This window comes from Strongylocentrotus purpuratus, unplaced genomic scaffold, assembly GCF_000002235.5.
Source record: "Strongylocentrotus purpuratus isolate Spur 01 unplaced genomic scaffold, Spur_5.0 spur5_scaffold_21, whole genome shotgun sequence".
In the NCBI taxonomy this organism is placed as follows: domain Eukaryota; kingdom Metazoa; phylum Echinodermata; class Echinoidea; order Camarodonta; family Strongylocentrotidae; genus Strongylocentrotus; species Strongylocentrotus purpuratus.
The window spans coordinates 23221963-23236585 of record NW_022145607.1 but is presented as its reverse complement, the minus strand read 5'-3'; the positions used below and the strand labels follow the sequence as shown (position 1 = coordinate 23236585).

General features: G+C 40.7%; 1 protein-coding gene and 1 long non-coding RNA gene across 2 annotated transcripts in view; both read left to right on the top strand.

The window, feature by feature from the left end:
- Positions 1-14623, top strand: part of LOC115928304 (aminopeptidase N-like) — a 38336-nt gene that overhangs the window by 21731 nt on the left and 1982 nt on the right. Inside the window, exons 14-18 of the mRNA XM_030995396.1 lie at positions 297-500; positions 1168-1244; positions 1793-1903; positions 2338-2505; positions 3468-3611. Coding sequence (XP_030851256.1) covers positions 297-500; positions 1168-1244; positions 1793-1903; positions 2338-2505; positions 3468-3611 — 704 coding nt within the window. The remainder of the gene's footprint in view (positions 1-296; positions 501-1167; positions 1245-1792; positions 1904-2337; positions 2506-3467; positions 3612-14623) is intronic.
- LOC115928305 lies at positions 8366-12031 on the top strand. The gene is made up of 3 exons (XR_004066006.1): positions 8366-8426; positions 9591-9741; positions 10780-12031. It is a non-coding gene; the product is annotated as an uncharacterized LOC115928305 (long non-coding RNA).

Here is a 14623-nt window from a genome sequence, read left to right as displayed (position 1 = left end):
TTGCCGTGTCAGCTCAGCCCGTTCACCTTTAACCTCGGTTCTACCTAGATGACAAGGAAGACTGGAGTTGATTTTCGATCAATAATAATCGATTTATCATTCCATCTTGATTCAGGTTATCCCCATCTCCAATCGTGCAGCTCTGATCAGCGACGCCTTCAACTTGCTGTGTCAGGTCAACTCGGTCAGATCAAAATACTCATGACCTTTAACCTCAGGTGCTACCTATATGACAAGGGTGACTGTAGTTCATTTTCCATCAATAATGATCCATTTATCATTCCATTTTGATTCAGGCTATCCCCATCTCCAGTCGTGCAGCTCTTATCAGCGACGCCTTCAACCTTGCCGTGTCAGGTCAACTCAGCATGGTCACGGCCTTTAACCTCACGTTCTACTTGGAGGACGAACAGGATTACGTTCCGTGGAGCGTGCTGAACCAGGTCTTGGGATATGTTGACCTCATGCTCAGCAGGTCACAGGCATACGGCTTGTTCTCGGTAAGTGATTTCTGTTTTGAGCTCGTTCAGAGATGGAAAATGTTTTAGGTATTAGGTAGAAGTGGCTTGGTGGATAGTGGTCTACTTTAATAAGCAATACAGATAAAATGCAATTAATCAAACCAACTATTGTCAGCTTGAAGCCAGAACAGCATTACCTAACCTATATTATTTTACATAATGTGTTACATCCTTCTGGCTCTGAACAGGGATCCGTTTCACAAAGCCTTTTTTCAATGACAAATGACAAAAATCAGTGACTAATCTGCTGGTAACCAATCAGAAGCAAGGATTTCACTAGCTTATGACAAAAACTGTCATTTAATTGTCACTGATGACAAATTTTGTGAAAGGGGGCCCAAATGATATAATTCTTATTTGTAGAGATGCCGTGGTCTCGTGGATAAATCACCGGACTGTGGAACACATGGTTCAGGGTTTGAGTCCCACCGCGGCACTAATGTCCTTTGGCAAGACATTTATCTACCTTTGCCACTCGACCCAAGGGAGGTAAATGGGTACAGGGTTAGAATTAATTCCTTGAAATGCTTGAGTGCCATAATGGCAGCCATGCTAAAGCCAGGGTGTAAAGTTTGGCAAACATGAGCGCTTTGTAAGAACCCTCTATTATAGTTATTATTATTAATATTTCTTTGATATCCTACAGACATACATGAGGCGTCAGGTAGAACCATTCTACAATTACGTTGGATGGAATGATACTGTTGGATCCCATCTTGATCAGTGAGTTCTTACCTACATGTATTCTATTTTTCTTGTTCAGATATGCCATGCTTAACCACTTAAAAAGACATCAGAAACATACAGTGGCAGTGGAAATTGACTTAATGTAGTGTACATCATCTGTATATTACAAAACTAAAAGGTGACTACCAACCATCCCCCCCCAAAAAAAAAATGACCCCCCCCCCCCCCCCCCCCCCCCCCCCCGATGCAAGTTTCCGTCAATAGCTAGACCAATGCTACATGTATATCTAAGATTTTTATTTGATTGCGGCTTTTTGTAAGAAGAAAAAATTAAAGCTTACGTAAGAATTCTTTACATAATTATACAGGGTTAGTACCTGAAAAATGTTGTTCTTTGGACGAAGTATCACATTTATTAAGTCTATGTTACTGTTTTGGGTTTTCCTGCCGTTTGTAGACCTTTTCCCCATGCTTTTTCAAAACTTTAAATGGAACCTTCAGAGGAATATATTATCTTGTACTCTGAAATGTTTACTCTTATAGATTAGTTTGGTGTGATTTTTTTTCCTTCTTTCTGTTTTTAGGTCTGGTCGTGTGATAGCCATCAGTCTAGCTTGTGGATATGGCAATGAAGACTGTGTAAATACTGCTATAGAGTACTACGCAACATGGATGGCTGATCCAGAAAACAATCCGTAAGGCCCTGTAATATTCTGCTTTGTAATAGTATACAACTATTTAATGTCTATCAGTGAGATAGTAGAGAGTGAGAGAGTTAAAAAGAACATTGCATCTTCTACCAAATGATACTTGGTAGTGTTTACATCCCAAGAATGAAAAGCATTTCATGTTTACTTTAAAGTTATAGTAGAAATGTTAATAAAAAAGAACTCAGAAGTCATCAGTCGTGACACTGTGTTTTCTGCAAATAGTGCCAGATAATAGTACCAGATCTAATAGTATCTTCACGTATGTTCATATATTTTCTGGCTGAAATATAAACTAAAAACATGAAAATAATGATGAGTAGAGAAGATGAAATTCAAAGAGAAGAGTCTGAATATCTCAGCCGAATTAGGAAAAGCTGATATAAGTATCTCCACGCCTAATTCTTGTCTGTAACTCCCAGGGTCCCTCCCAACCAGAAGTCTCGCGTGTACTGCACGGCCATCTCTGCCGGGGGCCAAGAGGAATGGAACTTTGCCTACCAGGAGTACCTCAGCACTTCCGTCGCCACGGAGAAGAACATCCTCCTGGCTGCCATGGGATGCAGTCGGATACCATGGATCCTTAACTCGTGAGTATCCATCTATCAGGCATTATACGTCACTGTATGCAAAGCTCGACACTAAGGCATAAACAAAAATGTTGTATTGCCATTTAGGTGCCAAAACATCTTTCGGTCGGTCGGAAATCTTTGAGAATTTTTTTGTTATTTCTCCCTCTTTGGGCTGATATTTCTCAGTTTTGAATGCTTTAAAACATATTTTGTAGTTATTAAACATTTTTCTTCTAAAAAGGCCAAGATCGACTTTAAGTTGGACTTAACTATGGCAGGCCATTCATGCCACTAGATCTCACCATTGGTCTCTCAATGATGAATAGGGTGGGTGGCTTAAAAAAAGAAGAATATTTGTGGTAAATTGCTTTCCCCTACCCCTTACCTTTTTTACTGTCTCAAGACTTACAGTGAAAAAAATGCAGTTGTTGTTAAAATAATGCTTTGTAAAGTGCATAGGAGTAGCTCATGACAAGTGACCTTCAGCTGCATAGGTTTCAAACGGCCATTTTGTAATAGAGTATGAATCCTCTTTCATGTGGCCCCACAGATGTTGTCTTACAGGGTAGGCCTCTTCATTATTCTTTATACATTCAAGTGATGATCCACCTCTCTGGAATTCGCTCTCTTCGCATATCAATCATGCTCCCACACGACAGAATTTCAAAACCCTTCTCAAAACTTACCTGTTTCGTTTGTATTTTTTGACATTGCAATTAAGTAATGTATTATAATCAAATATGTTACTCTAATTAATTATTCATAAATATTTGCTATCAGTATTTACTTTGCTTTAATGTATTACCTGTAATGAATTTAGCTACATGTCTTTAATTTAAGGTTTTTATACTTTGTTCTTGTAACCATAGTTCAATATACTTGTACATGCTTTTTTTTTTACTATGTAAAGCGCATAGAGAAACTTTCGTTTATTATGCGCTTAATAAATTAATCTTCATTATTATGATGTGATGTTGCAGGTACCTAGAATTGAGCATCGCTCCCAACGGTACGATCAAGGCTCAGGACGCAGAGAATGTGGCAGGATACGTTGCCTCCAACACCATCGGCTCCGACCTTGCCTGGGACTTCTTCCGAGTCAACTGGGACTTTTACAGAAATGAGTAAGCTTTGTTCTTAATTATCTATTATGAAATGTATACAAATATTATATTTGGTGCAGGATTGCTTGAATATATTATTGTATAGATGTAACAACAAAAAATCAGCTTAATGGGTAAGGAAAGAACAGAAAGAGTGAGAGAAGAGGGTGAGAAAAGTTCAAAAGAGGAAGATATCCCATAGGAAAGTGAAAAGTATGCCGCAGACCTGCCGCAGACCTGCCGCAGATCTGCTGCAGACCTGCCGCAGACTAAAAGTCTGCGGCAAAGAGTATGCCGAAGTATGCGGCAGAAAGAAATTTTGCTGCAGACTTGCCGCATACCAGTATGCCACAGGAACAGTCTGCGGCAGATCTGCGGCAGGATGAAATTTTGCTGCAGACTTGCCGCATACTAGTATGCCACAGGAACAGTCTGCGGCAGATCTGTGGCAGGATGAAACTTTGCTCCAGACTTGCCGCATACTAGTATGCCACAGGAACAGTCTGCGGCAGATCTGCGGCAGGATGAAATTTTGCTGCAGACTTGCCACATACTAGTATGCCACAGGAACAGTCTGCGGCAGATCTGCGGCAGGATGAAACTTTGCTCCAGACTTGCCGCATACTGGTATGCCACAGGAACAGTCTGCGGCAGATCTGCGGCAGGATGAAATTTTGCTGCAGACTTGCCGCATACTAGTATGCCACAGGAACAGTCTGCGGCAGATCTGCGGCAGGATGAAACTTTGCTCCAGACTTGCCGCATACTAGTATGCCACAGGAACAGTCTGCGGCAGATCTGCGGCAGGATGAAACTTTGCTCCAGACTTGCCGCATACTAGTATGCCACAGGAACAGTCTGCGGCAGATCTGCGGCAGGGCGAAACTTTGCTCCAGACTTGCCGCATACCAGTACGCCACAGGAACAGTCTGCGGCAGGTCTGCCACAGGAAATCCCATTAAAGTCTAATAGGGCCAATTGAAACCAATCATCTCATGCATATTCATTATTACTTTACACGTGTGACAGAAAAATACATTTATCATGATTTGTTAAGCAAATTAAGACAATGCACATCATTTTTGTGATTTCTATTTTCCTTTTGCCATTATTAACCAATAGATTATTATGTCTGATCATGTTACAATTACATTCACGTTTAAGCAATAGATATATTGATTACTAACCAAGAAACTATGATTACTAACCAAGAAACAATATACATATTTAGTATATATATGTGTACGAGCCTGTGTCACTTTAAATGTTACTCTTGAATACACTTCAAATGATCAATGTGATGAAGTTAATACAATTGAGAATAGAATATACCTAATTGGTAATATCGATATATATTGGTATTACCTAATTGGTAATATCGATATTGCCAATATCGATTATGAAGTATCAATCAGTTTATCACTGGTTCTTCTACATGCATACTTTATTGCCACGTACTGGATATGAAAGAGTATGCGGCAGGTCTGCAGCAGGTCTCTTCATCATACTAAAAGAGTATGCGGCAAGTCTGCGGCAAGTCTGCGGCAGACCTGCCGCAGACAGTCATCTTTTTCACATGCAAATTAGTTTTGCCGCAGACTTGCCGCAGACTTGCCGCATACTCTTTCAGTATGATGAAGAGTCTGCGGCAGGTCTGCGGCAGGTCTGCCGCAGACTCTTCATCATACTGAAAGAGTATGCGGCAAGTCTGCGGCAGACCTGCCGCAGACTCTTCATCATACTGAAAGAGTATGCGGCAGGTCTGCAGCAAGTCTGCGGCAGGTCTGCCGCAGACTCTTCATCATACTGAAAGAGTATGCGGCAAGTCTGCGGCAGACCTGCCGCAGACTCTTCATCATACTGAAAGAGTATGCGGCAGGTCTGCAGCAAGTCTGCGGCAGGTCTGCCGCAGACTCTTCATCATACTGAAAGAGTATGCGGCAAGTCTGCGGCAGACCTGCCGCAGACTCTTCATCATACTGAAAGAGTATGCGGCAGGTCTGCAGCGAGTATGCGGCAGGTCTGCCGCAGACTCTTCATCATACTGAAAGAGTATGCGGCAAGTCTGCCGCAAGTCTGCAGCAAGTCTGCGGCAGACCTGCCGCAGACTCTTCATCATACTGAAAGAGTATGCGGCAAGTCTGCGGCAAGTCTGCGGCAAAACTAATTTGCATGTGAAAAAGATGACTGTCTGCGGCAGGTCTGCCGCAGGAGTATGCGGCAGGCTCATTTCTTTCCTATGGGATATTGGCTCCCTGCAAAAGGACACTAGTATCATGTACCGTAAATGGCTGTAATGTCCTTTTAGCAGTAAGGCGAGGAATTGACATTTGTATTTGTTTTGACATGAAATGGACCTAAACTTCTCAGTTGCTATGGATACTGTGATATGCGCTTTACAAGAAAAGAATATTAGTATTATAGTGCCTGAAGAGCGGTAGAAATAGTTGAATCATGCTGTTTTCAAGATTTCAGAAATAGGTTCCGTTGAGACCATTACGAAAAGCTCTCGTTAAAACTATACCCCACCACTATAGCACACCCAGATAACAAATACGGCGTTGGGCCAACGTCGGCCACGGTCGGCAGGGTCGCAGTCGGCAAGCCAACGTTGGCTAATCGTTGGGCCATCGTCGCCATTTTTTACTGATAAGTGGTGGCTATTGGTTGGCTCATTCGACGTTGGGCCAATGTTGGCTGAACGTTGGTCCATTGTCGCCATTTTCACTGATAAATGGTGGCTATTGGTTGGCTATTCGACGTTGGGCCAATGTTGGCTGAACGTTGGTCCATTGTCGCCATTTTCACTGATAAATGGTGGCTATTGGTTGGCTATTCGACGTTGGTCCAATGTTGGCTGAACGTTGGTCCATTGTCGCCATTTTCACTGATAAATGGTGGCTATTGGTTGGCTATTCGACGTTGGGCCAATGTTGGCTGAACGTTGGTCCATTGTCGCCATTTTCACTGATAAATGGTGGCTTTTGGTTGGCTATTCGACGTTGGGCTATTGTTGGTTTAATGTTGGTCCATTGTCGCCATTTTCACTGATAAATGGTGGCTTCAGGTTGGCTATTCGACGTTGGGCCAATGTTGGCTAAATGTTGGTCCATCGTCTCAATTATCACTGATAAATATTGGCTATTGGTTGGCTATTCGACGTTGGGCTAACGTTGGCTCATGGTCGCCATTTTCACTGATAAATGTTGGCTTTTGGTTGGCTATTCGACGTTGGGCCAATGTTGGCTGAACGTTGGTCCATTGTCACCATTTTTACTGATAAATGGTGGCTATTAGTTGGCTATTCGACGTTGGGCCAAAGTTGGCTGAACGTTGGTCCATTGTCGCCATTTTCACTGATAAATGGTGGCTATTGGTTGGCTATTCGACGTTGGGCCAATGTTGGCTGAACGTTGGTCCATTGTCGCCATTTTCACTGATAAATGGTGGATATTGGTTGGCTATTCGACGTTGGTCCAATATTGGCTGAACGTAATTGGTCCATTGTCGCCATTTTCACTGATAAATGGCGGCTATTGGTTGGCTATTCGACGTTGGGCCAATGTTGGCTGAACGTTGGTCTATTGTCGCCATTTTCACTGATAAATGGTGGCTTTTGGTTGGCTATTCGACGTTGGGCTATTGTTGGTTCAATGTTGGTCCATTGTCGCCATTTTCACTGATAAATGGTGGCTTTGGGTTGGCTATTTGACGTTGGGCCAATGTTGGCTAAATGTTGGTCCATCGTCTCAATTATCACTGATAAATGTTGGCTATTGGTTGGCTATTCGACGTTGGGCCAATGTTGGTTGAACGTTGGTCTATTGTCTCATTTATTACTGATAAATGTTGGCTTTTGGTTGGCTATTCGACGTTGGGCTAACGTTGGCTCATTGTCGCCATTTTTTAAGATAAATGGTGGCTTTGGGTTGGCTATTTGACGTTGGGCCAATGTTGGCTAAATGTTGGTCCATCGTCTCAATTATCACTGATAAATGTTGGCTATTGGTTGGCTATTCGACGTTGGGCCAATGTTGGCTGAACGTTGGTCCATTGTCACTATTTTTACTGATAAATGGTGGCTATATTGGTTGGCTATTCGACGTTGGGCTAAAGTTGGCTCAACGTTTGTCCATTGTTGCCATTTTTACTGATAAATGGCGGCTATTGGTTGGCTATTCGACGTTGGGCCAATGTTGGCTGAAAGTAGGACCATCGTCTCAATTTTAACTTATAAATGTTGGCTATTGGTTGGCTATTCGGCGTTGGGCCAATGTTGGCTTCATATGTTGGTCCATCGTCTCATTTTTTTTTTTAAATGGTGGCTTTGGGTTGGCTATTCGACGTTGGGCTAACGTCGGCTGAACGTTGGTCCATCGTCTCAATTTTAAATTTTAAATGTTGGCTTTTGGCTGGCCATTCGATGTTGGGCCAATGTTGGCTGCATGTTGGTCCATCGTCTCAATTATTACTGATAAATTGTGGCTATTAATTGGCTATTCGACGTTTGGCTTTTAACGTTGGCTCAATGTTGGTCCATCGTTTCAAATTTTACTGAGAAATGGAGGATATGTTGGCTAATATACGCGACGTTGGGCCAACCTTGGCTTAACGTTGGTCTATATCGTCTCCATCTTTACTGATAAATAGTGCATGTATATATTGGTTGGCTATATGACGTTGGGCCAACGTAGCAAATACGACCTAGTACCGCTACATCCGGGTAAAAAAAATTGCATGCGTGCGCATGCCCATGTGCTCATGCAATTGCAACGACGTCAGCCATATCCTGTCCATTTGTCTGGATCAGTTGCCGGGGAGTACCAACACTGCATGGTAAATTAATGATTTTCTTTCTCTTTCAACGTTATTTTTGTGAGCATGTCGCGTGAAACTGATAAATTGTATAGTGTGAGAACTCCCCGTCACAAAGCGAGGGAAATAGCATGAGAAATTGTTAAAGTAATCATTGATAATTCCCTGTCCAAATGAAAGTGAAAGTGCAATTGAAGTGTGAGTGATGGCTATGATGGCTATGATGGGAGCCGAAGTGTCGGCATCAGATGCATTGAGTGTTTGCCGTGATAAATGTTAATATGTTCCTGACTTAGAGTTAGACCTAGGTGATGTATTGATGCATCATGTTGCAGCATCCGTGACAGTGATGATGTTCATCCCAATATGCAATATCGACCATGAATCAAATGATTGTGAATCTGTTGGTGTTACAAGTTGAAGGTGCTGATGCATTGTTGGAAAGACCAATTGAATCAAATAGAGCTGAATGGGAAGACGCATCATTTTTTGTATGCATATCTAAAATGATATTATAGTCTCTGATACTTTCAGATTTAGAAGTTGGTCTATACTATACTCTGTAGTAGCTCAATATATGCTGATGATGATTCAGTTCGAAAAGGAATAAATTACGAGATTGGGCTGTGAATTAAGATATCCCGCTAGTACATGTTTCTAGCCTCCTGAAATCTTACAAGGGAGTGTGCCAAGTCTGCTAAAATATGCAAGAACTTTGTATCAACACATTTAGTGGATTGTGAGTGTGATGTGAAAGAGGTAGCTGGTGGGAATTACCCTCATTTTGGCATTTGCAATCATTTAAAGTCGCAATTGGCCAAGAACCTCAATTTGATCAAATAGTAAATAGGAAAAACTATTGGGGTAACACTGGGGTAACACTGATCGATCCCATAATTTTCATTCACAATTTTCATTCACAAATTTGATTATTGCTGCATTTTTATTCTCATTTTCAAATTAGTTTTTATTGTTTATGCACATGTATATTAAATTGCTATAATTTGAACTGAAGGTAAATATTCTAATTATTTATTTTTAAAATTCTGACGTTCTTTATTAATACATTCAATTCTATATAGCTCTTCCAAATCCCAACACTTTTTTCTCCCATAATCCCTACAATTCTGAAATTTAAATATTAAATCCTGCATTTCATATCGTCAACTTCACAACAAATTCCAGATTCCTCTACCCGTTCAGATCCAGCTACCCCTACCTCGATCATCCAGAACAGCATCAACAGCACCAAGGACCCCTTCGACATCGACCCCATCAACCTTCAGAACACTGTCGACCCCAACGACCCCATTGACCTCAACATTCAGAAATATGGGTATGTCATTTGGCATTTTATTCATTTTGTATTTAGTTATACATGTAGACAGGATAGCACTTCTTAGTATTCGTTATAGTTGTGCTCTGCACACAAAGTACAAATGTACTGGATTAATGTACGTTTGTGTAGGACATAGCTGCTAACGGATGCTAGTATCTTTTTCCTGATTATATTGAGAAACTGCATTGTGATCACTTACAAAACTATTCAACAACAACAAATCATGAAATACTGCTTATAGCAGTATTTTTTTGGAAACAAAACAGTTGAAGCCCCTCGAGCTTTCTCAAGTATTGGGAGCTTACATAAATACAAAAAAAGGTATTGGGAGCTTCACATTTCACTTCAATGTTATAATGATGTGAAAGAAAATGCCACTCTTCTTCAAACATTTGTCCTAAAAATTAGAAAGAATACAAACTTACTAACTAAGGGTTTTGTGTTGTATGCAGAAAACGCAAATTTTGTATTCTTTCATCCATATTCTACTTCAAACACATTTGTTAGGGCAATATTCTATTTGCAGAAGTGTCCGGGTGTTAATGACATCTTTTACATCATACCATTTAAATGAGATTGTGCCATCTATTCTTTGGCTAATTTTGGGATCCAACACTTAAGAGGGGCTTTAAACTGTTATCAATCAAGCATCTCAACACTGAGCAAACAGATACTATAAATTGGTTCTTTCTATTGAAGAATATTACTGCCATTTTACCTCAAATGTATATTTCCTTTGTTAAGAAGAGTGTTTGATGCTATTCTAATTAAACAAGACAAAAATAAAAGAAATCCATTCCTTTCTAATTTCCATACGTCTGGGTCATTCGCTCTAAAGTTTGAACGAAGTTATTTTCATGACAAAGTACTTCTATCCATGAAATTTCATCAAAACTAGGGAGGATGTGCCACTCAGGACTACTTCCCTTGAATGCCGTACTATTTGATTAATATCCGTACTATTTCAAGGTGATGTTTCCATGATCTGCTTTTAAATCTTGTTTGGTTTCTTTCTTCTTCTTTCTTTTGCCGCAGATGTCGAAGTTGTACCACCACAAGCTAGACAAGATTTTGATTCCGACCAACCCATTCTTTAAAGGTCCATTGCCTTAGGAAATTAAAACTTTTATGTCTTGTATCAAGACCCTTTTAAAGCAACATAATAACAATTGTTTCATAAATAAATGCCTCCTGATATTTTTTACAATTTTTTGAAAACCTCTCCAAGTTGCTCGTCTAATGGTGGACCCCGCCCCTTACAATTCTCAGAGTTCCTCGGAATGATTGACCAAAGGATTAGTGATGTTATATCGAGAACGATCTCCGCTTAGGCAAGCTACGGTGCTTGCTAGCCAGTTCTGCAGGCATTATGTTTTGTACACAAACATAAACAATAACTTTTGTTATTAAATAGTGTGCTATGCATCTTTACTTGTTATTTATTGTGGTGAAATTTCACTAATGGCCCAATTTTAAAAAGAGAGCTATACCATGAGTCGAAGAAGGTCGTAACTGATTTGAATGCCTGTATAACGTGTCAACTAAATGCATGCTATAAAGAATTTCAAAGGTAAGAAAAAAATGTTTCATATATCTAAGTGACTGAATGTTTTTCGTACTACCTTCTTCTCAATTTAAAGAAATATTGAAAGTGGTATATCAGAGTGAAGAAACTTGTGTTTTTCCCTTTACAAGCTCTGCTCTTTCTTACTTCACTTTCAAATTTCCTCTCTTGTTATATAAACATTTAGCGATTGCTTTACTTCACACATTCAAGCAATGTATACTATCCCTCCTAAAAAAACAGTTTGTAGATGTGTTAACAATAGATATGGCGACGAAATGTTTCAGCATCTCTGAAATGCCTAAGCATAAAAAATGTTGGCAATTTCTCTGAATTTTATTTGTTATTTTTTATGGAACATTGTTTACATTAATTGCCTAGTTCTTGGTATGCAAATGGTGGACACTTTATTAATTTCTTTATATTTTTGTGCTGTACATATGTAGAGGAATCTTGTCATAAGCAATCGTGTTCGTCTGCCAGAAAGTTTGTTTTGTTTTACTCGGGAAGTTGTGATGATTGTTTATTATATTCGTACAATGAATTTCAGTATGTTATGTTGTGTTAAGTGTAAGCGACAATTCATGTTATAACAGCTCCCATCGTCCTAGCATTCATTGATAGTAGGCCTATATTGTGACACATTGAGATACCTTGAACTTGAAACTATGTTTACATCTTTTTCGAATTCAAACGAAAATACAAAAGAAAGATGTACAATAATTGTATTCACATTTACAACAGTTTGTTAATTACACATAAAATAAAGTATGTTTTATCACAAAATCAGTTTATTTTCCTTGTTCTTTTGTTTTGGAGGGAGGGGGATGTATTCAGAGCAAATTCTAAGAAGCAAGATGGTGAACTTTTCATTAAAAAGGGACAAATAAGTTGTTATCATGTTTTGATATTGATTAAAATGTACAAGATAATAGACATGACGAAATTAAAATAACATGTCCCTCTTGCTTCAATATTGTTATTATACATATCTTCCAGAGGGATCTAAGTCGAGTTCTATAATGAACTTTTCTCAAATTCAGTCTAATTTTGATGAAATTGTTACTATCTTCATTTTGTGGATTTTGCTCTGTTTATTTATTTAATCCAATCTTAAACTACTTGGCTTTTCCTTGTCACGTTGTGATGCATGTGTTTGAATGATTGTACATGTCCGATGTAGTATGATCTTGACGATGTTCTTATGAACGGACGACTGATGTTGGTGTGAATATGTTTTTGAGTTGGTGTTGGTAATGTCAGAAGGATGTTGGCATGAACTGGAAAGGGGAGGTACAACGTCGGCACATGGTGGGATACGGGTTGGCATAACGTTGGTTCTACGTCGGCAAATGGTGGAGAAGAGGTTGGCATAACGTTGGTCTAGCATTGGCACATGGTGGAGGAGGGGTCGGCACTTGGTGGGGAAAGGGTCGGCATTATGTTAGGACAACGTCGGGGAGACGTCGGCACATAGTGTAAAAGGGGTTGGCATTACGTTGGTCCTACGTCAGGGAGACGTCGGCACATGGTGGAAAAGGGGTTGGCATTACGTTTGTCCTATGTCGGCATATGGTGGGATAGGGGTTGACATGACGTTGGTCATACGTCGGGGGGACGTTGGCCCGATGTTGGCTTAATGTCATTTCGTTGCTGTCGAGCCAACGTTGGCCCGCCGGCAAGAAAGCCGTTGGCCCAACATTACATTGGCGACGATGGCGCAACGTAACAGCCCACGACGTCGGCACATGGTGGGATAGGGGTTGGCATAACGTTGGTCCAATGTCGGAACTACGTCGGCACATGGTGGGATAGGGGTTGGAATAACGTTGGCCCTACGTCGTGGAGACGTCGGCACATGGTTCAAAAGGGGTTGGTATAACGTTGGGCCAATGTCGAGGAGACGTCGGCACATGGTGGGATAAGGGTTGGCATAACGTTTATCCAATGTCGGAACAACGTCGGCACATGGTGGGATAGGGGTTGGCATAACGTTGGTCGTACGTTGGCACATGGTAAAAAAGGGTTGGGATGACGTTGGTCCAATGTCGGAAAGACGTCGGCATACGGTGGAAAAGAGGGTGGCATAACATTGGTTTAATGTCGGGAGGACATCGGCACATATGGTCGGATAGGGGTCGGCATAACGTTGGCCCGATGTTGGCTTAATGTCATTTTGTCTCTGTCGGGCCAACGTTGGCCCGCCGGCAAGAAAGCCGTGGGCCCAACATCATGTTGGCGACGTTGGACCAACGTAACAGCTTACGTTGGCCCCACGTTGGCGTAACGTCGTATTGTTATCTGGGCAGCAGTCAATGTAATCTGGTGGGGTAGCACTACCCCAGATTCGTTTCTCTCGTTAAAACTTTGTAATCTGGTGGGGTAGCAATACCCCAGTTTCGTTTCTCTCGTTAAAACTTTGAGAGAGCTACTACTATTACACAGGCACCAATGGGAATCTGATGGGGTCTCACTACCCCACTTTCAATTCTCTCGTTAAAAACTTGGACAGAGCCTTGAGGCTCTGAGTGAGAGATTAAGATATTGGATTGCAGCTGGACTCTACATCATCTTACGTAATACTAGTGTAAACAAACTCTTACTGGGGTCTGCCTGAAAGGAAATGAGAAGTAGGAAATAAGCATTTTACTTGTTTTAAGATATTTTCATGTCCTAAAGTCACTAATAATTTAGATGAAGACCAAAATGAAAGTTCGAACGAAGCAAAATGACCCATAATTGGCGATATAACAACTATAACTTCCTTTCCCCTTGTATCATGCTTATCTCTCTCTCGCTATCACCTCATCAAGGTCTCGGTGGGGGTGGATTACAGCGCTAGTGTTTACTTAGGGCTTATCACAATCTCAGCTCTAGTACAAGTAGAAATGGTGAAAGTCAAATGGGGGTTTCAATTTTAAACGACGAGTTTTCGTCATGCATATCTCAGTGACACAATGTATGTCAGTAAAAACAGAAAATTCTTGATAACTGATAACTATGGACAAATTATTTATGGATGGAAAGATTTTCTCTTGAAAAACATGAATAATTTGCTGAAAAATCATAAAGATATCATGGAAAGGCGTTTAAAAATGCAATTTTGTTGCTAGCTATCTCGCTTTTGACGTCACGAATCTTGACGCTCTACGGAGGACCGCTGAAGGCAGAAAATCTGGATCTCAAAATTAACATTTCTGAGAGATGATACTGCAGGCCCCAAAACAAATTTTGAAGAGGGAAGTTGTTATAATTGATCAGTAAGGCTTCCCGCAATGATATGAATTTTGCATCAATTCAAAACACTTTTGATTC